Below are 24,998 nucleotides of genomic sequence, written 5' to 3'. Positions count from 1 at the left end.
ATGTATTTGTAGAAATATATTTTATTTATATAAATGGTATTATTTACTGTGGTCTTCATGCTTTTTCACTCAACCATATGTTTTGGAGATATTTCCTTAGCTATCTTCTATATGCATTCCTCTAAGTTGCATAGTATTGAATATCATGTGTGTATTATAATTTATGTAACCATTTCGCTGGTGATAGATATTTACAGTATTTCCAGTTTTGACTGTTGCAAACAGCATTATAGTAAAATTTCCTCTTTGTGCCCCTATGTTTCCTCAGAGTAGATCTCTAAAAACGAAATTAATGGGTTGTAGAATATTTGCATTTAAAATATTAATACTACTGCAGAATAAATATATATCCCATCAGTATATTAAAGTACCTCTTTGCCCACAATTTCATTTTCTAATATTATTAGCATTTGAAATTTTTACTAATCTGATAAATAAAATGATGGTTTCCTTGTTTTTTTTTATATATATATTTTTTATTCTTATGTTAATCCCCATACATTACATCATTAGTTTTAGATGTAGTGTTCCATGATTCATTGTTTGTGCATAACACCCAGTGCTCCATGCAGAATGTGCCCTCCTCAATACCCATCACCAGGCTAACCCATCCTCCCACCCCCCCTCCCCTCTAGAACCTTCAGTTTGTTTTTCAGAGTCCATCGTCTCTCATGGTTCGTCTACCCCTCCGATTTCCCCCGCTTCATTCTTCCCCTCCTGCTACCTTCTTCTTCTTCTTCTTTTTTTTTTTTCGTAACATATATTGCATTATTTGTTTCAGAGGTACAGATCTGAGATTCAACAGTCTTGTACAGTTCACAGCGCTTACCAGAGCACATACCCTCCCCAGTGTCTATCACCCAGTCCCCCCATCCCTCCCACCCCACCCCCCACTCCAGCAACCCTCAGTTTGTTTCCTGCGATTAAGAATTCCTAATATCAGTGAGGTTATATGATACATGTCTTTCTCTGTTTGACTTATTTCGCTCAACATAATACCCTCCAGTTCCATCCACGTCGTTGCAAATGGCAAGATCTCATTCCTTTTGATGGCTGCATAATATTCCATTGTGTATATATACCACATCTTCTTTATCCATTCATCTGTCGATGGACATCTTGGCTCTTTCCACAGTTTGGCTATTGTGGTTTCCTTGTTTTTTAAAAAAATTTTTAATTGTTATGTTAATCACCATACATTGCATCATTAGTGTTTGATGTAGTGTTCCATGATTCATTGTTTGTGCATAACACCCAGTGCTCCATGCAGAATGTGCCCTCTTTAATACGATGATTTCCTTGTTTTAATTTTTGTTTCCCTGAGTACTAGTATGGTTGAATATTGCTTCATATTTTCATTGGATCTTTAGATTTCTTCTTCTTTGAATAACCCATTGATATTTCTGTGCAAATTTTTGTCTTTTTTTCATGTTGATCTAAAGGACTTGTGTATATATTCTAAGTGTACATCCTTTGCATACTATATTTGTAACAAAATTTTTTCTCAGCCTGTAACTTGTCCTTAAATTTTATTGTTTTTTATTGTGCAGAAGTTTTATTTAGTCAGATTTGACGAGTCTTTTCCTTTAATGCATTTATATTCCTTATCTTAGGTCATAAAGGTATTCTGTATTTTCAGTACTTCTATATTTTAAAAATATGCATAAGATAGGGATCTACCTTTACTTTTTCTCTATAGGTAGATAGCCTTCTGTCCCAACAACATTTATGGAATAGATCATTCTTCTCCTAGTGATCTGAAATATCATCATTATTATTCTTAAGTTCTTATATGGTCAGTGTTCTATTTTTGGACTCTCTCCTGTTACACTGACCAATTGACCAATTTGTCTTGTGACGTATATGACATATTTTGATAGCTGGTAGGGAAGTACCTTATCACTGTTCTTCTCTGAAAAATCAGGGAGACCTCTGGAATCAGAGAAGCCTTTGTAAAGAAGCAGTATTTGAGTTGGTTCTCTAAACAGTGACAGAATTTCATTAAGCAGAAAGGAAAAGGAGGACACAGGATAGGAGATTAGACCCTTCGGTGTCTGTCCTGTGAATCACAGATAATTTGAGTCCAGATTGTTCTGGGCGTCGAGGGCAGTATCAGGAGTTTAGCCTTCATTTGGCAGATCACAGCAGGAAGTGAGAGGATCCAAGCGAGCCAGAGAAGGTGAATCTGGCACCAGTGTGGGTAATAATTCAGATGTGAATTAATAGGGGTCTGGAGTGGAGAATGGGAAGGAATTATTCATATCAGAGACATTTTGAAGGGATAATTGGTAAGAGTTGATGGCTGATTGAAAAGGGAGTTGAGGAAGAGAACCTGAGAGTTGAAGCTGACAGAGATTGTAAGCCGGTGTTACTTCAGGAGAATGTCAGGACTTGAGTTGGGAGAAGGAGCTGGTTCATGGGGATAGTGATGACTTGGTTTTGGGAATGTTTCTTATTAAGTGGTGGTGAGATGTCTGACAAGTAGTTGAAAATATGGAACTAGAGCTTAGGACATACAGATCTGGGAGTAGAGTACATGGGGATGTTAAAGCTGTGGAAGTTGTTACGATACCTTGAAAAGAATTCTTATATGTAGGGAAAGGGGGCTTAAGGCAGGCAGAATTTTCATTATAATAACGAGCTTTGTTTTATACCCTTACTCTATGCCGAGCGCTTTCTCAAGTGCTGAGCACTCTGTATACCTTGTCTCATGTAATCCTTACAACCCTCTAGATAGATGTTATTATTCCCAAGAGGCTGTAATATGCCCCAGTCAAATAGCAGAGCCAGGAAGCAGATAAATCTGTCTGCTTCTAAATATCATCCTTTTAACTTCTAACTTACTCCACCATTTAGTTGTTGGAGAGAGAGTTTAGAGAAGTATGAGGAATCCATAAAATGAGAACATCTAATCCAACTTCTTGGTCTTAAACTCAGGAAACTAAGGCCTGAAGATGTAAGAAGATTTGTTTGGGATCATGAAACCAGATGGTGGAATTACCTTAGCCACCACTGCTTTGCCAAGTTTTCTAGTGAAATGCGTCAAATAGAAGTTTTTGTGTTGTATGAGAGCCTATTGCAAGTTTGAAATTTGTTGTGAGGTTTCCTATTTTGTTCTTTAAATGTAAGTAAATATTTAATTTTCACCTCCTTACATATCAGCCAATATTTATTGGTTTAACTTTTTATTTGGAACTAACTTTAGATTTTCAGAGCAGTTGGAAGGATAGTACAGAGAGCTCCTGCACACCCTTCATGCTGTCATTTGAATTGTTGTTCTGGTATAAATAGTGCTTCCATTTTCTCTGGCTTCTCTCAAGACTTTGTCTTTAATTTTCAGCACTTTGATTATATAGTATCTGGGCTAGAATTTCATTGGGTTTATCCTGTTTGGGGTTCACTGAACTTCTTGAATTCATAAATTTGTATCTTTCACTTGAGGAGTTTCCCCCTATTTCTTCAAATCATTTTTCAACATTGTGCTGTTTCTTCTCTTCCTTTGGCTCTAGCCCTTAGTTCGGTTTTCAGAATTTTTGGCCTGCTGCTTGGGGTCACGTCCACATTTGTAAACCTCAAGGGTGAGCCCAGGAGTTCATAGACAGCTCTAGAGAGGTCATTTTCCAGAGCTCCTTCCTCTTTGCGATTTCTTGGGGCTTTACTTAACCTGCCCTGTTGGGCCCTTCCCGCAAGGGCATCCACACTGCAAGGCTCCCAGTGGGAGGGGGAGACCAAAAATTCAACAGGTTTTCACCCCGCTCTCTTGGGATTGCAGATCTTCCAATGCTCCATGCATTCTGTCCAGGTCTTATAGGTGCATTTAGTGGGAGAGACAAGGTGGAGTGTGCTTTCTCCATCTTACTCAGAACCAGAACCTTAATGGTGTGTTTTGATTACTTCAATTTAATATAGTCCAATTGAACAGTCTAAATTTACCTTTTCTAGAAGCTCTGTTGTTTTGTCTTTCAATTTATACTCATAGTCTGTATGAGTCTTTTTGTCTGTCATTGTGAGCTCATGGGCTTGTATGTATTTGTTTTGACTCATTACAGCCGTTATTCTTTTTGTTGCTCAGTTTGTCCCATCTCAGCTAGTGGGAGCTCTTTTTTTTTTTTTTTTTTAGTGGGAGCTCTTTACATTGACTTCTGTCCTTCCATCGTGACCCCAGGAGTTTTTGATAGCATTCTGGATTTTCCATTAAGTTCTGGCACAACAAGATGTCCTAAGCTCATCTTTTCATTGTCTGACTCAGACCAGGAATAGATCCTTTTTCTAAGGACTCCTGGTTCATTTTAATGAAAGATAGTATTTAGAGATTTTATTCTGGGCAGTAGAGGAACTCATTGCTACAGGGTTGCCCTTGATTGTTTTTTTAGCAACTTTTTTAAATTATAAAAACATTCCATTTTCTTTATAGAACATTTGGATGTATAAATATAAGGAAATTAAAATCATCCCTAATTTTCCACTTAGAACCTTGGCTTTTGAGATTGTAAAACTATTTTTTAGTTAGAACCGTTACACTTTCTGAATATTTAGTAGAACTTTCTCATTCTCGTTTTTTTGTTTTTTGTTTTTTAAGTAGTCTCTATACCCAGCATGGAGCCCAGTGTGGGGCTTGAACTCACGACCCTGAGATCAAGACTTGAGCTGAGATCAAAAGTTGGACACTCAACCGACTGAGCCACCCAGGCGCCCCTAATTCTGTTTTTTTTTTTTTTTTTTGGTATCACTTTAAGAAGATCAGAGACTGGATGTCTAGCAAACACTCCAAAATTAATAAAACAGCATGTTATTTCATATATAACTTATCCAAAACACAGTTGAATGTTCCCTTCTGAGAGTGGTAGTGGATAGATTTAGGAGTTTTCTCTGTAATAAAATACAAAGAAATAAGGCCAAGAAAGAAGAGACTCAGAGAATTATATATCAATTGATATAACATCTGTTTCATGTAAACTTTTAAAAAGACTTAGGCAGTTTGAAAACATGATAACTATTATGAAGTCCCATTTTTACATAATTTAGCAAACTTTGTAGTAGGCGATACTGTTAACCAGGGTGAGGAATATAGAAGCCATTGGCATGTTTGGAGAGAACAATGAGGTTAAAAAAATAACAGTTTTATTGAGATATAATTCATATCCCATAACATTCACCCTTTAAAAGTGTACAATTCGGTGCTTTCTAGTATGTGCAGAGAGTTATGCAGCCACCACCACAGTCTAATTTTAGAATATTTTCATCACCATAAAAAAAGACCCCATATCCATTAACATCATTCTCCATTCCGCACTCCTGCAGCACCTGGCAACCACAAATCTACTTTCTGTCTTTATGGATTTGCTTATTCTGAACAGTTCATGCAAGTGGAATCATATACATGTGGCTTTTTGTGGCTGGCTTCTTATACTTGGCATGTTTTCAAGGCTCATCCAGGTTATAGTAGGTATCGGTACTTCATTTCTTTTTATGGCCAAACAGTGTTCCATTGTATAGATAACGCCACCTTTTGCTTATGCATTCCTCAGTTGATGGGCATTTTGGTTGTTTCTACTTTTTGGCTATGACGAGTAATGCTACTATGAACAAACATCTGTGTATAAGTTTTTGTGTGGACATGTGTTTTCAGTTCTCTTGGAGATAGATGTAGGAGTGGAATTGCTGGATCATATGGTGGGTCTATGTTTAAACTTTTGAGGAACTACCAGACTGTTTTCCAAAGTGGCTGCACCATTTTATAGTCGCACCAGCAGTGTTTGTTTACATCTTTGCCAATGCTTATTAGTGTTTGTCTTTTTCGATTATAGTCATCCTAAGGGATGTAAACTGGTATCTCATTGTGGTTTTGATTTGCATCTTGCTAGTAACTAATGAGATTGAGCATCTTTTCATGTGCTTGTTGGCCTTTTATATATCTTCTGTGAAATAATATCTATTCACATTCTTTGCCCATTTTTTAATTGTGCTGTTTGTCTTTATTGCTGAATTGTAACAGTTCTTTATTCTGGATACAACTCTCTTATTATGTATATGATTTGCAAATATTCTCTCCTATTTTGTGACTCCATCGTTTTACTTTCTTGATGGTGTCTGTTGAAGCACAAGTTTTTATTTTTGATGAAGTCCATTTTTCTATATTTTCTTTTTTTAACTTTATTTTTTAAAGGTTTTTATTTATTTGAGAGAGAAAACATGAGCAGGGGGTGGGGATGTGGGCAGAGGGAGAAGCAGGGACTCCCATTGAGCAGGGAGTCCGATTCTGGACTCGATCCCAGGGCCCTGGGATCATGACCTGAGCCAAAGGCAGACGCTTCACCGACTGAGCCACCCAGGCACCCCATGTCGCTTTTACTTTTTGTGTTCATACCTAAGAAATCTTTGCCTAACTTAAGACCACAAGATTTATTCCAGTGTTTTTTCCTAAGAGTTTTATAGTTTTAGTTCTTTTTTTTTTAAATTTTTTTTTATAGATTTTATTTATTTATTTGAGACAGAATGAGAGAGAGAGAGAGAGAGCTCATGAGAGGGGGGAGGGTCAGAGGGAGAAGCAGACCCCCTGCCGAGCAGGGAGCCTGATGCGGGACTCGATCCAGGGACTCCAGGATCATGACCTGAGCTGAAGGCAGTCGCTTAACCGACTGAGCCACCCAGGCGCCCCTATAGTTTTAGTTCTTACATTTAGGTCTGCAATCCATTTTGAATTAATTTTTGTATATGGTATGAGGTTAGGGATCTGACTTTATTCTTTTGCCTTTGGCTATCCAGCTGTTCAGCACCATTTGTTGACAAGACTATTCTTTCCCCAGTGAGTATCTTGGCACCCTGCTCAAAAATCAATTGTCCATAAATGTAGGGGTTTATTTGTGAATTCTGTTCCATTGCTCTATGTCTATTTTTACGTCAGTACTGTACTTTTTTTTTTTTTTAAGTAATCTCTTCACCCAATGTGGGGCTTGAACTCATGACCCCAAGATCAAGAATCAGATGCTATACCGACTGAGCCAGCCAGATGCCCCAAGTACTGTACTTTATATGCCAACTCCAAGCTTTGCACAGTGGCAGTATCATAGCCAATGAGGTTTATCTGAGGTGCGATTATTGCTAATGGAAAACTATTTGCCAACTCCATACTTTATAGTTAAGTTTTGAAATTGGGGAATTTCAGTTTTGTTCTTTTTAAGACTGTTTGTCTATTCTGAGTCTACTGTACTTCTCTATATGAATTTTAGGATCAGTTTGTCAGTTTTGCCATGAAAGCAGCTGGAATTTTGATAGGGAATACATTGCTGTAGATCAGTTTCGGGAGTTTTGCCATCTTAACAATATTAAATCTTCTAACCCATGAACCCTGGATGTTGTCCATTTATTTAGGTCTGTAACTTCTTGCAACTATGTTTTGTAGTTTTCACTGTACTATTTTCATTTTATTCTTTTTGATGCTATCTTAGATGCAGTTAAGTTCCTTAATTTTATTTTGAATTGTTTATTCCTTATGCATGGAAATACAGTTGATTTTTTAAAAAATTTTTGTATCTGGGGCGGCTGGGTGGCTCAGTTGGTTAAGCATCTGACTCTTGATTTCTGCTCAGGTCATGAACTCAGTGTCCTTGAATGAAGCCCTGCATTGGGCTCTGTGCTCAGCAGGGAGTCGGCTTGAGGATTTCTCTCCCTCTGCCCTTCCCTTCCCCCACTTGCATGTTTTCTCTCTCTCTCTCTCTCTCTCAAAAATAAGTCTTTTTTTTTTTTTAAGAATTTATTTGAAAGAGAGAGACAAGAGCATGGGAGGGGGGAGGCAGAGGGAGAAGGAGAAGCAGACCCCCTGCTGAGCAGGGAGCCTGATGCGGGGCTCCATCCCAGGATCCTGGGATAATGACCTGAACTGAAAGTAGATGCTTAGCCAACTGAGACACCCAGGGACCCCCAAAATAAATAAATCTTAAATATAGTAAAAAAAAAAAACCCAAAAACTTGTATCCTGCAACTTTGCTGAACTCATTTATTGGTTATAATTGTCTTTTTTGTGGCTTACTTAGGATTTTCTACATACAAGATCCTATAGTTTGCAAATAAAGATAGTTTCTTTCTTTCTAGTCTGATACTGGAAATTTGAGGTGGATGGGGACATCTCTTGGACATGTCTAGCAGACAGTTAGATATATGAGATTAGAACCAAAGGAAGATTGGGGCAGGAGATAGAAATCTGAGGGCCATTATCGTCGTATGAATAGGGCAGTTTGGAGGCTGGAAGCCAGATTGAAGAAAATTGAGTAAATAGGAGGTGAGGTAACAGGGAGATAGCTAATATAAAGGCACAAATGAGAACAAAAGAGCCTCAAAAGGATAAACTTACAATTTTTAAAAATATGGTTTGTGGACCATCTGCATTTAAACTACCTGGAATAGTTGTTAAAAATACATTTCTCTGTGTTCCATCCCAGGCCCTGTGGATTAGACTCTCTGTGGGTGGGTGTCAGTGTCCCACATTTTAACCTGTTCTGACTATTAATTACTGCTCAGGTCATGATCTCAGTGTCCTGGGATGAAGCCCTGCTTCATCATAATAAGTCTTGGGCACACACAAGTCTCACATAAGAAGTCTTGGGCATTCTCTTCAGAGAGTCACTGAACTAAAGAAATTCCACAGCTGAGACTGAGAGGACATGGGAGAAAACATGAATGCTTTTGTAGCTTTGACAGGAACAATAAGGAGGGTGGAGTTGAAGAGTAGAAGAGAGAAGAACCAAACTCCCTGAGAAAGGTGGAGTTTGGAATATAGATGAAAGGATTGGCCTCAAATAGAAGGAGAGATGGCTCTCCCATAGAGCTAGTGTTCGCATGCAAAGTTTTAAAGCTTTGAAGTGATCTAACCTATTTCCTCAGATCATATATGGGAAACACATAGTTAAAAGGGCAACACGATGCCCAGGTTCCATAATCAATCCTGGAATAATATCAAATACGATGCAATTTTCTCTCTTCCCAGTTTCTTGCTGTTTGCACCGCCTCATACTAGTGCTACTCCTGTCATTTCTGGGTAGAGTTAGTCTGGTTTTCACTGCGCTTTGATCAAGAACCTGTCTTCTGTCATAATGTGCTGTTTGTTCACTATATCTCAGCCTTAAAAAGATTCTAATGAGGAGGGAGGGTACAAAAAAAAGAAATTCTTGTATGCACATAGGAGCTTCTGCCACCATGATTGGGATAGTTGATTGAAGTATCAGCCATAAGCATTTCCTCACAAGGAACAGGAAAATGGAGTAATGTGTACAGAACTAGAGTGCTCCCATACTTATTAATTTCTTCCTTCTAGAAAAGACTAATCACAATAGTGGCTGTCATTTATTTAGTACTTCTTTTGTTACCTAAAACTATGCTCAGTACTTTACATAAATTATCCAAATTTTTTATAAGAAAACGCTAAAGATAAGTAGTATTAAGATCCAAACTGTATAAATGAGGAAAGTCAACCTCAGTGATTATATTAAGTAGTTTGAAGAAACAAAGTAAGTGGTAGAACTAGGATTCAAGCCCAGGTGTGCATGTCTGGCCCCTAAGTCTATGATCTTAATGACTTGCCAAATTGCCTTTCTCTGTGTACATGGGAGATAGGACTGCATTAGAAGAAGAATTAACAGTGGCATCCAAAATAAAATCTTGCTCCCTGGCCCAAAATCCACAGTACTCCCATTGTATAACTTCAGTGATGGATAACATTTTAGAACTGAGATCTTATTTTGTGATACATTGCTTGGTAACTTAAATCTGTAAACAAGGTAGTTGAATGTTGACACACAATACTTTCTTTTTTCCTTACAAGAGTCTCATATACTTGAATGGTGACTTCTGAAGTTCTGTTTTCTTTTAGAAAAACCATGCCAGATGGATCATCTGGATCGAATCCTTCTGTCTGGCATCTATAATGTACGCAAGGGGAAGACCCAGCTGCATAAGTGGGCTGAACGCCTAGTTGTTCTCTGTGGCACCTGCCTCATCGTTTCCTCAGTGAAGGATTGTCAGACTGGAAAGATGCACATTTTGCCTCTGGTTGGGGGAAAGGTAAGACTCATAAAAATGAATTATTCTTCATTTGTTTGATCTTCTTAATTAAAATCCCATTTACAGGGGTGCCTGGGTGGCTCAGTTGTTAAGCGTCTGCCTTTGGCTCAGATCATGATCCCACGGTCCTAGGATCGAGCCCCGCTTCGGGCTCCCTGCTCAGCGAGAATCTGCTTCTCCCTCTCCCACTCCCCCTGCTTGTGTTCCCTTTCTCACTGTCTCTCTCTCTCAAATAAATAAATAAATCTTAAAAAAGTAAATAAATAAAATCACATTTACTTTTCAGCACTTTCCCCACATCTTTTTAAAGAAGCCAATATGAGCATTATTAAAGATTGTATTACAAAGTTTGTTTTTTAGAGTTCTTAGATTTAACCAGAAGAAACCTCAGGCTAATTTTTCTTTTTTTAAAGATTGATTTGTTTATTTGAGAGAGAGTGCGCAAGCGGAGGCAGGGGCAGAGGGAAGGGGAGAAGAACAGCAGACTTCCTGCTGAGCTTGGAACCCAACGCTGGGCTGAATCTCACAATCTCATGATCTCACAACCTCAGGACCCATGAAATCATGACTTGAGCTGAAACTGAGTCATACACTTAACCGACCAAACCACCCAAGCACCCCACCTTACTCAGACTAATTTAAGCATAAAACAGGTTTATTTACATCACAGGTTCTCTGGGAGGCCCAAAGCCTGTCCGTACCCCAAATTCCGCTGCAGCACCCATTTGTTGATGCTACCCTGGTCCCCACTGTCAGGCACCCATAACACCTGAGTAGACCGAGAATGCTGCCACTTGCAGCCTCCTGCCCCATCCATCCCCAAAACAGATTCTTTCCAGTTTCTCCTTTTTCCCCATTTGACTAAAATTCAGAGTCGGGGGTGGTCACAAGCTCCTGTCCAGCAGCAAGGGGGTGGAGGCATACCATTTCTGGTCTGTGCTAGAAAATTCCCCATCCTAGGCAGGGAGTTCATTGCAAGTCTGTCAAACAGACTGACAAATGACTGGAAACAGATATGTTAATACTTATATGAAGCTATACATCATTTTGTTTATTTTCCGTCTTGAATATCAATAAAACAGTTGGAATTGTACAGAACTTCCAGACAAAATGACTTAGTGAATTCATGCTTTGGTCCAATCTGGTCCAGATGCACAGCAATATCGATAAAATAGACATATATGAAAGGTAAATATATAAAAAGACATAGCTGGGCTATGGAATGTAGACTAGAAATATATGTGGTGAGCAGGTCTGAATCTGAGGGCCTGCTGGGTTCTGGGCCTGAAAGGTCGTGGCAGCCCAGGAGTTCAGCTCCTATAAGTATTTGGGTTTAAAAGTCCTCTGCTCATGAGAAGAACCTGGCCCAGGCTTACTCCTTGAAGCAGGAGATGAGTGGTACTCTGCTCCTGAAGGAAAGCTGGAAAGAAAAAAAAAACCAACCAGCCCAAAACTGCTGTTAACCACTGACTGGAATCAAGTCTTGTTCTTGCTGTGGTCCTAAAAAGGTGGAAGGAACCAGTTATGTGGCCTGTGACGAGGAAGTGAACAAGTCCCCGACTGAATGAATGTGCATACTCCAGTATCAACCAGGGGGCAGGAACCTACCACTTACTGATGTGAGACTTGGTTCTGGTCTTGGAGGCTGAAGGACAGAATGAAGAAAATAGGTTAAAAGAAAATGACACCCCCTACCCCCCAAAAAAAGAAAAAGAGAAAAGAATACAACACAGGAAAGGAAATTCAAAGGGAAGTTGTAAGAAATAAGAAACAATGATGAGTGCAGACATTGATAAAATATGATGGTAAAGTTAATATTGATTGTAAAAAGTTTAAATTTTTTAAATATTTTAAATATAAACTCTTAAAGCTCAAAATGATACTTAAGATGTAGTGGTATGTTCGATAAGTAACGTGTGATACAGTTTTGGAATTAGAGAATAGAAATACCAAATAACTTTTAACTGGATTAGGAAAAAACCTTAAGTGTGAATGTAAAAATTGTAAGGATAGCTACTAAGAGTAGAGTGGGAAAAGAAAATGTAAAACATTCTGTAACACTAAAAGAAGGCAGGAAAAGAGTGGAGAGAAAGGAACAAAATGATTAGCATGGTAAATTATCACAAATTATAGTGACAGACACATACAGAAATATATCAATAATCATAATAATTGTGATGTAAGTTGTCATTTAAAATCCCAGTACTTGCTGTTTATTTTAGTTTTTAAAATTTTATTTATTTATTAGAGAGAGCATGAGCAGGGGGAGGGGCAGAGAGAGAGGGACAAGCAGGCTCCCCGCTGAGCAGGGAGCTCAACGTGGGGCCTGATCCCAGGACGCTGAGCTGAAAGCAGACACTTAACCGACTGAGCCACCCAGGCGCCCCCAGTACTTGGTGTTTATAAGAGACATACCCAACACTTAGAAGGTTGAATGTGAAATGGTGGGAAAATCGTGCTAGTCAAATAGGAACCAAAAGAAAATGGTGTGGTTATCTTAACATCATACAAAACATTTTTATGAAAGTTTATCTGCAACAAGGGACTTGTCTCCAGAATATATAAAGAACTTTTACAACACAGTGAGAGAAAGACAGATAACCTAGTAAAAACTAGGCGGAAGAGTTGAGCAGATCCTTTACCAGTGAAGATCTACAGATGGCAAATAAGTACATAGGACGATTCTCACCATCATTAGGGAGTCAAAGGGAGTCATTAGGGAAATGCAAATCAATATCACAGATTCTGCATACCACTAGGATGACTAAAATCAAAAGACTGCTGAGTATCAAATTTAGTAAAGATGAGGAGCAACTGGAATGCTTTCACATCATTGGTGGGAGTACAGTCATTTTGGAAAACAATTTTTCATTTCATTTTTTTTTTTAAGATTTTATTTATTTATTTGACAGAGAGAGAGACCGTGTGAGAGGGAACACAAGCAGGGGGAGTGGGAGAGGGAGAAGCAGGCCTCCTGCCGAACAGGGAGCCCCATGTGGGGCTCAATCCCAGGACCCCGGGATCATGACCTGAGCCGAAGGCAGACGCTTAACGACTGAGCCACCCAGGGGCCCCAAGTTTTTCATTTCTTATAAACTGAAACATATGCATATCAGACGACCCAGCATTTCTCCTAAGTATTGGGAAATGAACATCTGTCTTTACAAAGACTTTATGTGAATTTTCATAGCAGCTTTATTCATAATTGTCAAAAACTAGAAACAACCCAATGTTCATTGACTACTTGTGAATTAATAAACAAATGTGGCACATTCCACACAATGGAATATTACTGAACAATAAAAAGGAATGAATTGCTGATATACACCAGAATAAGGATGAATCTTAAAAACATTCTTTTTTTTTAAGATTAATTTATTTTAGAAGGAGAGAGAGCAAGCAAGTGTGCAAGCGAGTGAGCAAGCGTGGGAGTGGGGGAAGGGCAGAGGGAGAGGCAGAGAATCTCAGATTTACAAACCTTTCTCAGTATTTTACATTGTATGAGTATATTTTTGTGTGTCAAATACCCCATAGTAAAATATTAAGAAGTTGATTCTAAAACACGGGCACCAGGGGCACCTGGGTGGCTCAGTTGGTTAAGCAACTGCCTTCGGCTCAGGTCATGATCCTGGAGTCCCAGGATCGAGTCCCGCATCGGGCTCCCTGCTCAGCAGGGAGTCTGCTTCTCCCGCTCCCCCCTCTTGTGCTCTGTCTCTAAAATAAATAAATAAAAATCTTTAAAAAAAAATAAATAAAAATAAAAAAAATAAATAAAACACGGGCACCAGGGTGGCTCATTTGGTTAAGCGTCTGCCTTCAGTTCAGGTCTTGATCCCAGGGTCCTGCTCCCCTGCTCAGCAGGGAGCCTGCTTTTCCCTCTCCCTCTGCTGCTCCCCCTGCTTGTGTGCTCTCTCTCTGTCAAATAAGTAAAATCTTAAAAAAAGATTATTCTGAAACAATCATTAATATCTGTTCTTCATTTCAATAAGATCCTTTATTTTGACTCACTCACTTGCAAAAAATGATCCTGTTTTGAGATCGCAATTGAACATTATGAATATTATTTAATTTTATTGGGATTTTTTTTTTCTTGAAGGTTTTATTTCCTTGTGAGGGCAAGCGTGTGCACGCATGAGCGGGGTAAGAGGCAGAGGATGAGGGAGAGGGACAAGCAGACTCCCCACTGAGTACAAAGCCCAATATAGGGCTCCATCCCAGGACCCTGAGATCATGACCTGAGCTGAAGGCAGATGCTTGACTGACAGAGCCACCCAGGTGCCCCTTATTGGGATCTTTTTAATATGATTCTTTTTTGCTTAAAGTATTTTGTGTTTTTGCCATTTGATTAAGTCTTTACTTGGCACCAGAAACCTAATGATTTATGAGTATAATTTGGAAGTTTCCAGCTGACTCACCAAGATTCAATAGTTATGACGTATCAAAGTGAGATGTCAGACAAAGATGTAAGTGGTTTCGTAACTATAAAGACTTCATGTTTATCAAAGCTATGTGAATTGGGTTGTTGGATTTTGGGGGAGAATTGCTTTGACGAGAACTGCTATTGTGCTGTGAATCCCTATAGCCACCCCAACTGGGAATGGCTTCTGCCTTTTTCCTCAAGCCTAGTGAAAGAGGTTTCCGCAGGATTCAAGAGAGCTTGATATGGGTCCCCTGCAGTAGGGGGGGCATAGTGGATTGGTGTCCTGCCTTCTGACCAAGAAGTCTTGAGGACAGAGATGGGTCTGTAACCAAAGCAGCCAGGTAGCCTGAGAGCCTAGCTGATGCATTGGGATCATTGTGTGCTCCTTGGGTTTGTTAGTTTGTGATCCAGATGGGTTGAGAGAGGAAAAACCAGTGGGTAAATTGGTGGATGAGTGGGTGGATTCTCTTAGAACTTGTCCATCAGGGCCATCTTGAGGGGCAAATAGGCTTCCCTTGAGGACAGGCCGTCAGTGGACCACCGGATTCCTTCATGTCTGAGGAGGGAGTAGTCCAGTGCTGGAAGAGCATGCATTAGCCGGGTCAAGGGATCTGTAAGTGAGAAGCCATTATTATTTGGGGTGGAGTGGGGGGTAACCAAAAGAACCCTTTAAGGACCCATTGAGGAAAAGCATCTCTTTAAAATCTGCTAGTCCCAGAGACTATGAAGTCACGTGAGGACTCTGCTTGTCTAGTAAGAACCTTTGGACTTTTAAGTTTCCTGTCCTTCCTCCCTTTCTACTTCAGCCCTGGAGGGGGTCAAAAATGGCATCTAGCCCAGGGCTTAGTAAGAAAGGAGAGGAGTCCAAAAACCAGGCCAGGGCACCCTTTGCAGGCAGGCAGCTACCTCCATTGTGCCCCAGTGTAGGTGGAAAGGATTGGAACTGTGGAGTGGAGACTTTGGCTCTTATCACGTGGGTCTAGAGACTCCTGTTCTGAAACACAGCTTGCAGCCTTGCATCGCAGCTTGTACTTGCTGTTGCTATGCATGGAATGCTCCTCGCCCAGGGGTTTCCACGCCTGGACCCCCTTAGGGTCTTTGTTCACAGGTTACCTCAGTGAGTCCTTCCCTGACTGCCCTTTCATAATTCAGATCACCCACCCTGTTCGCCAAGCTTTTTCCCTGTTCGCCAAGCTTTTTCCCTGTTTTATCTTTCTTGATATTATTCATTATGTATTATATCATGTCACCGTTTTGGTGTTAGAGTGTTTGTCCCTTTCTCAAATACAAATTCTGCGGAGGGCGGGGCTTTGTTGTTTTCCCCCTGCTTGTCCCCAGCACGCAGAACAGTAGAATGTATTCATGCAACAAATATTAATTATCAAATTGAGACTGTGTCGTGACTTACAGAGGAATTAATAAATAGATTTACTTATGAGTATGCCCCGAGTCCTATTCCTTCAACATACTTCCAACAAAGTATTCCTTTTGCTTTTTCTAAACAGCTTTATTGAGATATTTATATGCTATATAATTCGCCCATTTAAAGTGTACAATTCAGTGGCTTTTAGTATATTCACAGAGTTTTGTGACCATCACCACAATCAATTTTAGAATACTTCCATGACCCTGAAGAGGAACGCTGCACTCCTTAGTTACCATCTCTCCCATTCCTTCCGCAGCCCTGGAAACCGACTCATCTACTTTCTCTCTGCCCACATTTGCTGACTCTGGATATTTCATATAAATGGAATAATATCGTATACGGTTCTTGGTGACTGTCTTTCACTTTACATAATCTTTCCAAGGTTCATGTGTGTTGTAGTGTGCATCAGTATCTTCTGTTGATGGCTAAATAATATTGTTGGAATATTCCATATTTTGTTTATATATTTACCTGTTGATGGATGGACTTTTGGGTTGTTTCCCCTTTGGGGCTATTAGGAATAATATAATTCACATACAAGTTTTTGTGTGGATGTATGTTTTCTTGAGTTTGTATCTAGGAGTGGAATTGCTGGGTAACATGGTGACTCTACACTTAACCTTTTGAGGAATTGCCAGACTGTTTTCCAAAGTGGCCGCGCCATTTTATGTTCCCACTGCAGCGTATGAGGGATCCAGTTTCTCCACATAACTTGCTAATACTTGTTATCCAACATTTGTTTTCTGTTTTTAATTTTAGTCATCCTAGAAGATGTGACATGGTATCTTTCAGTTTTGATTTGCATGTATCTAATAACTAACGATGTTGAACATCATTTCATGTCACGACTGCCATTTTTCAGTCTTCTTTGGAGAAATGTCTATTCAGATCTTTTGCCTATTTTATTTTATTTTTTTTGAAGATTTTATTTATGTATTTGACAGAGGGAACACAAGCAGGGGGAGTGGGAGAGGGAGAAGCAGGCTTCCTGCAGAGCAAGGAGCGCGATGCGGGGGCTCGATCCCAGGACCCCGGGATCATGACCTGAGCCAAAGGCAGACGCTTAACGGCTGAGCCACCCAGACGCCCCTTTCTTTTGCCTATTTTAGAAAATTGAGTTGTCTCGTTATTGTCCTTTGCTCTTGGACAAAGATCTTTTTTCTTGATTCTGGTTTTCTCCCCTCTTCCTCTTCAGGTGGAAGAAGTGAAGCGACGGCAGCACTCCCTTGCGTTCAGCTCAGCCGGAGCCCAAGCTCAGACCTATCATGTCAGCTTTGAGACGTTGGCTGAGTGCCAGAGATGGCAGCGACAAGCATCCAAGGTGATAAGCTGTCGGACGTCCTGATGTGGGGATAAGACTGTAAAAGCCCATGAGAGATGTAGTTTGAAACCAAACTTGCTCCCAGGAGAGTGAACTATAATTTTTATGCATCTTACTTTAGGCCCCTCTAAGTATATAATGCATGAAATAATGGAATTCCAGCAGGTCCTTAACTTATCATTTATATTTGTGTAGTACGGAAAGCTTTCAAAAGTGTTTGCAGGTGCATTTACCTTTATACCATCTCTGTGAGAAGACTATGGCCTTGAAGGAATTAGGACACAATGAGAGTCACATGACTTTCCGTCAACCACTGTAGTCAGTGAGAGATGGCGCCATTCCCTAATTCCTAGCCTAGTGCTTCTTGGTCTTGTATATATTTAGCACAGCTGTGATGAACCACTTTAAATTTGAACTTATTATGGAATGTGACCTGTGTTCCTGTATGCTGAGGATAATTAGCTTTTCAGCATAATTTCTGCTTTTTTAGTCTTTAAAGATGAAGTGCTCTAAAATTGTGTTGGTAGTTTCTGAATTCTCTTGTTCTTCTGGCTGTCTGCAGAATTTTAGCACATTTTTCTTTGCAGAGCTAAACAGTTGCATAAAGGATTGTTTTGGTATAGTGAGATGCCATAAAACATGAATGACTTTTCCGTGGCATTTAGTTTGGTTTTTAGACCAATTTCCACAACCTTTCTTTATGAGCATACTATTATAGAAATATAAACTTGTTTTGGTTTTATTGAATTTTCTGTACATACATTGTAGTGGTAATAAAATCTCTTCTGAATAAAACTAGTTTCAGTTTTAAGTAGCTATTCCATTCTTTTGACCTTATAAAGAGAAGTATTTTTTGAGCGCCTTGTGCATACTAAGGAGGTGCTATGTACTGGGGTATTAAACTTTATCCTCACAACAGATGAAGCAACTGCACTGGTAAGTAGCAGAGTCCGTGTAGATAGAAAAGGCCATGGCTTTCAGTATCACACTGCCTGCCAGAGTTTTGTATGGTTATTTTGAATCCTGTCAACTTCTTGCATGAAATGTTAACTTTCCATCTTTATGATTTGTATTTTTTTACTTTTTACTTATAGACACTTTAAAACTTACACTGTTGCATGTTTCAAGCAGCTTATGGTTTTAGGAAAAAGCAAAAATGAACTGGTTTTTATAAATGAATAATTGGATCTCATTACCTTTTTCTCCTTCGCATTTTTAAAATTAGCGCCTTTTTGTGTAAATGTCATTCCTTCCTATGCTGGGTGAGAGACATTTGGTGCTAGCTCAGATGCTCTTCTCCTTGACCCCATTCAGGTGGTGTCCCAGCGAATCAGCACTGTTGACCTGTCCTGTTACAGCCTTGAGGAGGTTCCTGAGCATCTCTTCTACAGTCAAGATATCACCTACCTCAATTTGCGACACAACTTCATGCAGTTGGAAAGACCTGGGGGCCTTGACACTCTTTACAGGTATGTGGGGAATGGATTTCCTTACTAACTTATTCAAACCAAATCGTGATCACCGTCTTACTCGTTTGTACCTGGAAGTGAGCATGCTTACCATTGTATATATATTTGAAAATTTCCCCTCCCATTTTGAAGAGGAAGTAAAATTTTTTATTCATAGTTTTCTTACCCCCTTTCTTACCCCCTTTTCTCCTCCATGAGACAGAAGATAAATGCAACTGTTCTATTATGGAGGCAACGTTGAGCTGCCATCGATCTGGATAATCTTGTTACATAAGTCACTGACAGTGATGTATGATCTGAAGCCAGGGTACATTGGGAGATTGAGTATATGGCAAGTTTTTGAATCATAAGTGTCAAACTTAAATAGCTTAAAGGAAGTAGGCCTAATTTCAAGAATTCCACTCCCAGGTTGGGGCTTTTATCTTTCCTGTGTACCTGCTAATACTGGCTTCTAAGCTGTTTGACAGCTGTGAAACCTCTCTCTTCTGATAAAGGAACCGTTTCACTCCTAAGGGACTGTGGCCCATATATTTTCCAATTTCCTTGTTAGAATATATTCTCCCTTCCAACCCTCCATCCTTTAAAAGTGGATGGAAGTAAGTATTTAGTATAAGTAATTGTGTGGGCTTCTTGTGAGCAGGGGAGAAATTGGAAATTAAAGCATTCAAATTAAGTGGTGATTAAAAAGATAATACACATTGTGGGGCGCCTGTGTGGCTCAGTCAGTTAAGTGTCTGACTTCAGGTCAGGTCATGATCTCAGCGTCCTGGGATTGAGCCCTGTGTTGGGTTCTGAGCTCACTGGGGAGTCTTCTTGTTCCTTTCCCTCTTCCTCTGCCCCTCCCCCATTCGTGCTTTCTCTTGCTTGTTCTCTCAATAAATGAATAAAATTTTTTTTAAAAAGATAATATACATTGAAATTACATATTGAAATTACATATTTTACTTAATAACTAATATTTCTAAAATAATTTTGAGAAAGCACTGTGATTTTTGTCCCATATGATGTGTTTTACAAAGCTTTTTAGGTATAAGCAAGCCTCCATCTAGTAATGAGATAATAATTTTAATTATATTAGTATGTAAAAACAACAGAAGTTATAATTTTAAGGAAGTGGGTTTCTAGCATTTTCTTCTCAGTCACTATGAAAATAGGGTTCATGTAGTTTGAGGGCTGGATTAGGAATTCTGAAGTCAAGACACCAAGCCAAAGGAACAATCAGTACTCAAGGTCAGGACAATTGGAAATCAAAAGTTGAAAATTTGAAAGAGGAGCATTAGAGTGAGGTACCAATGACTCCAGTCTAGAAGCAGGTGGTAGAGATCATCATCGTGGAAAGCACCACCTCAGCTTACCCTCTTGCACTAGTATAATCATTAGTATAATATTCCTAAGTAGAATTACCAGCGTGATTCCTGTTGATCCAGTGATGGTATGATGGTACTGTTTCTGGTAAGATGGTATAGATACCTTTACTTCTAGGAACAAAACAGAAGCACTAAAAATTACTATTTCATGTTCTCTATTAGATTGTATTGCAGTAAAACTCCATATCACATACATATTTGTAAGTTCTAAGTGTCCCATTCATTTCAAGTGACATTTGAGCCGATATAATTTCAATATGTAAAAAGAAGTTGCTTATAATGGGATTTGGTGTGCATTTTTGTTAGTTCTTCCTGTGTTCATGAGTTGATGAATTGTTACAAGGTTTTTTATATTGCATATAGAAATTTGATGAAGGAAGAGATTTCAAGCATATCAGTATAACTAGATATAAAATACTTATACCAGCATGAGCTTTTTAAGATTTTGCACCTTTTTAAGGAGAAGAGAGAAGAACTCCCATTGCCCTAGACCTGATTTCCTTGTTGGTATGGAGCTGGGGTTAGGCATCTTAGTGTTCTGTGCTGTGCACGATGTTTGGCATGTAGTGAGTGCTCATAGATATTTGTGGAACAGATTCTACAGTGGACATTTAAAACAGATGACTTTTTCATTCAGTACTATAATTTGTATGTTTGCTTTTTAGATTTTCTCAGCTAAAGGGCCTGAACTTGTCCCATAATAAACTTGGGTTGTTTCCTGTATTGTTATGTGAGATTTCTACCCTGACTGAGCTCAACCTCTCCTGTAACGGATTTCATGACCTGCCAAGTCAGGTTGGCAGTCTACTAAAGTAAGTATGTGGCTTTTGCTAGACTCATTTTTTATTTGCAGCATAAGGAGCTTGTCTGGCATTTGGAATGAACGTCGCATGAGCTCTGGCAGTGAAGTAAGTCATGTAATTATGAGGATTCTAGACAGCAGCTGTGACTTGCTTGCAGGGGCGACTACTTAGCCCCCCAGTTTCAACAGCAGAAGCTCTGACGATTTTTGATGTTGGAGGGACCATCCATGGCAGTTTTGTATGTCATTGAGTCTCTATAGATAGGCTATTTTATCATTATGGATTCATAATAAATTAGTGATGTAAGTCAGAATCTATCCCTCTAGTTCTATCCATTCCAGTTAAAACCTTTCATGAAGTCTTGTTTTCTTACTACAGTCTTCAAACCCTCTGTCTTGATGGCAACTTTCTGACGACTTTACCGGAAGAATTGGGAAATCTGCAACAGCTTTCTTCCCTGGGAATTTCCTTTAATAACTTTAGTCAAATTCCTGAGGTTTATGAGAAACTCACTATGTTAGATAAAGTGGTGATGGCAGGAAATCGCCTGGAAGTCCTAAACCTTGGGGTGCTGAACAGGATGAGCCATATCAAACACGTGGATTTAAGGTGAGGCCATTCTTCACTGTGTCCTCCTTTAGATGGACCTCTGATGGTTTTTATGTTTTCCCTTTATAAAAACTTCTCTACAACATTAGGATTTTAGAACAGTGTATATTTTCCAAACTATAGTAAAGCTTCATTTTTCACTCAGTAGCAGAGAGATTATGAGTGAGGTAGGTGTACCACATGATAGAGACTTTCACATTACCTTTGACAAAGGTTGTTCTGACTTACCCTCCCAGCAGCCTTTTATAGAATTCCCATTTCTTCACGTCCTTGTCAGTGTTGGATTTTAGCAGTCTTTTTCCTTATTGTCAGTGTAGTAGGAGAAAATAGTACTTCAGTGTTTTAATCAGCATTTATTTATGAGTGAGGTTGAGCATCTTTTTAATATGCTAATTGGTAAGTTTGCATTTTTCCTTACACTTGACCATTTTTCTATTGATATTTTTTTTTTTTTTTTAAGATTTTATTTATTTATTTGAGACAGAGAGAATGAGAGACAGAGAGCATGAGAGGGAGGAGGGTCAGAGGGAGAAGCAGACTCCCTGCCGAGCAGGAAGCCCGATGCGGGACTCGATCCCGGGACTCCAGGATCATGACCTGAGCCGAAGGCAGTTGCTTAACCAACTGAGCCACCCAGGCGCCCGACCATTTTTCTATTGAATCATTGGGTTTCTTCTTGATATCCGTTGTATTACAATTAAAATTTTAAGGTTTTCCTGTGAAGTTTTTGTAGGTTTTATTTTCTAGTTACAATCTTTTCCTATAGGGAACTGGTAAAAGACACATATACATAAAAGACAAATATGCATAGTGTAAATGTTCTATCATTTACACTAAGCCATTGATGTTCCTTGTAAAGAAATAGTAATGACCTGCTGAGTCAGGTTGGCAGTCTATTAAAGTAAGTACCTGACTTTTGCTAGACTCATTATTTCCTTGCAGCATAAGGAGTTTGTCTGGCATTTGGAATGAAGGTAGTCAGAAAAATTTATTGAAATACAGAGGAATAAGAACATGCCTATGTGTTCTCTACAAGTGTGGAAGAGAACTAAGAAGCCATTTTCTTTTTTTTTTTAAGTTTTTATTTATTTATTTGACAGAGAGAGAGATAGCGAGAGCAGGAACAGAAGCAGGGGGAGTGGGAGAGGGAGAAGCAGGCTTCCCGTGGAGCAGGGAGCCCGATGTGGGACTCGATCCCAGGATCCTGGGACCATGACCTGAGCCGAAGGCAGATGCTTAACAACTGAGCCACCCAGGCGCCCGAAGCCATTTTTTATTATTCGCCCTTGAACTATTCCATATAGATACAGATTATTTTCCTCTTCATTAATTAATGTAATGTGAATCTTAGCACAAGAAAGAGTAGGCGGAGCCCCGGGAGAAAGTATGGCTGCTTCCTCTTGTTGTCTGCATGGTATACCACGACTGCTTTGCTACTCACCCGAAAGATTATGTTCATCTTCTTGTTCATGCTTCTTCATCCCTGCCTAACTTTATTAAGTATTTGGATGTAAGTTTTTTTGTTTTTTTTTTTGAGAGAATACAAGTATTTTTTTATTTTTTATTTTTTATTCTTATGTTAATCCCCATAAGGATGTAAGTTTTTTAACAATTTGTAGGCATGGTCCCTTTTTCCTTTCTCTCTATTTAATTTGTATATGTATTTGCAAGTCTGGATTGTCTAACTTTATAAACAGAGAACTCAAGGTACAGCTGTCTGTGATTATTTACTTAATACCTTACAAAATGAAGCAAGTAGTGAACTTTTTGAGTTGTTTAGGAAAGAGAAAGGGATCATACCTCTCTTATTTTTTTTTTGGTAAGCATATTTAATAGAATTTATTTCTAATGATTTCCTTATTTCTGAATATTTAAGGATGAACCATTTGAAAACCATGGTTACTGAAAATCTGGAGGGAAATAAGTACATCACCCACATGGATTTGCGGGACAATCAACTGGCTGACTTAGATCTTAGCTCCTTATGTAGCTTGGAGCAGCTTCACTGTGAACGGAACCAGCTGAGAGAGCTGACACTCAGTGGCTTCTCCCTGCGAACTCTCTACGCCAGTTCCAACAGTGAGTTCTCCATCCAGCCTCCTGTTTTCTCTCTTGTAGCTCTCGTCTGAGCTTTCGAAGAACAGTGGCATGTGGTGTTGCTTAGCCACTCTGCAAAGTGTAGTTTGATGTTTATTGAGACCAGCTTTATTTTTTAAGTTTGCTGTCCACACTTAAGTGGTTGAGATATGCATAAAAAGGCATTTCAGGATACTTGGAGATTCACTAAGTGAGTATAGTAAGAGGCATTTTGCAAAATAACAAGGGATAGGAGGGTGGGCAAACATGTTCAAAATGGAGTATCAATAATAGCCTAAAACAAGGGTTGACAAACTACAGGCCAGGGACTAGATCTGGTCCACCACCTGTTTCTGTATGGCCCATGAGGAAGGGGTTTTTACATTTTTTAATGGCAGGGTTAAAAAAAATCAAAAAAATAAATTTGACTTGGGAAAGTTCTATGAAATTCAAATATCAGTGAATAGAGTTTGATTGGAACATGTCCACAGTCTTTGTTTACAGGTTACTGGTCTCACAAGACAGTGGCAGAATGAAGTAGCTGTAAGAGAGACTGGGGGTGGGGGGGGCTGCAAAGCCTGAAATATTTACCACAGGCTTAGCCCTTGACAGAAAGTTTTGCCCATCTCTAGTCTAAAACTTTGTGCCGCCTCAGTTCTAGAACGAGAAGCCACTCATTTCAGTGTGATTTTCTCCATGAATATTTTTCAGTAGAAAGGCCCCATACTTGTTGGGGCCATTCTTTTTATGGAGCGTTCTTTACCAAGGAAATTATAATTACTTTTTCTGTGTTTAAGGAAGGGATGGGGAAAGATGTTCAGTATCACTAACTGTCAGAGAATGCAAATTTTGACAATGCCATGCTATACTCACCAAATTAAAAAAAAATACTGCTAAGTGCTATTGAAGATGTGGAGAAGCAGCTCTCACACTTGGTCAATGAGAGGGTCAGTTGGTAAAGCCACTTTGGGGAGCAATTAGACAGTGTTAAGAGAAGTCAAAGATGTGTGTAGCCCATATTCTGCCAGTTCCTCTGCTTGAGATATCTCCCAGCGACACTCACATGAGCATAAGGTGCTGTGTGCAGGAAGGTTCATGATAGCGTTGTTCCTTACAGTGAAAAAAAAAAAATAAGAAAAAAATACGACTGTTGATAGGAAGATGTGTAAACAGTGACATATTTATACAATAGAATATTGCACAGCAATGGAAATGAATGCCCTAAAGCTCTGTGTATTAATCTGGGTAAATCTTATAAACATTTTTTGAGGGAAAAAAAAGCATAATTATATGTACACCAAGATAGTTGTATCAGATTTTCAAACACACAGAAATGTTGTTTCCTTAGCTCTATATATGCCATAACAGTATAAAAGAACCCATGGGAAGGATAAAAGTCATATTCAGAATGGTGTGAACCTCTTGGTATATGCAGTGTTTTAATTCTTAAA

General features: G+C 39.2%; 1 protein-coding gene and 1 pseudogene across 3 annotated transcripts in view; both read left to right on the top strand.

The window, feature by feature from the left end:
• PHLPP2 (PH domain and leucine rich repeat protein phosphatase 2) overlaps positions 1-24,998 on the top strand; it is a 75,312-nt gene that overhangs the window by 26,580 nt on the left and 23,734 nt on the right. For all 3 annotated transcript variants that reach the window (XM_064581690.1, XM_045890802.3, XM_045890803.3), the window contains 6 exons: positions 9,866-10,056; positions 17,098-17,223; positions 18,538-18,692; positions 20,725-20,871; positions 21,241-21,471; positions 23,348-23,550. In XM_064581690.1, coding sequence (XP_064437760.1) covers positions 9,866-10,056; positions 17,098-17,223; positions 18,538-18,692; positions 20,725-20,871; positions 21,241-21,471; positions 23,348-23,550 — 1,053 coding nt within the window. The remainder of the gene's footprint in view (positions 1-9,865; positions 10,057-17,097; positions 17,224-18,537; positions 18,693-20,724; positions 20,872-21,240; positions 21,472-23,347; positions 23,551-24,998) is intronic.
• On the top strand, positions 7,045-7,164 carry LOC123856271 (U4 spliceosomal RNA; annotated as a pseudogene).

This window comes from Mirounga angustirostris, unplaced genomic scaffold (genome assembly GCF_029215605.1).
Source record: "Mirounga angustirostris isolate CCGP_5_RB_7025 unplaced genomic scaffold, mMirAng1.0.hap1 SCAF_16, whole genome shotgun sequence".
NCBI lineage: Eukaryota > Metazoa > Chordata > Mammalia > Carnivora > Phocidae > Mirounga > Mirounga angustirostris.
This window is presented reverse-complemented; position numbering and strand designations above follow the sequence as displayed.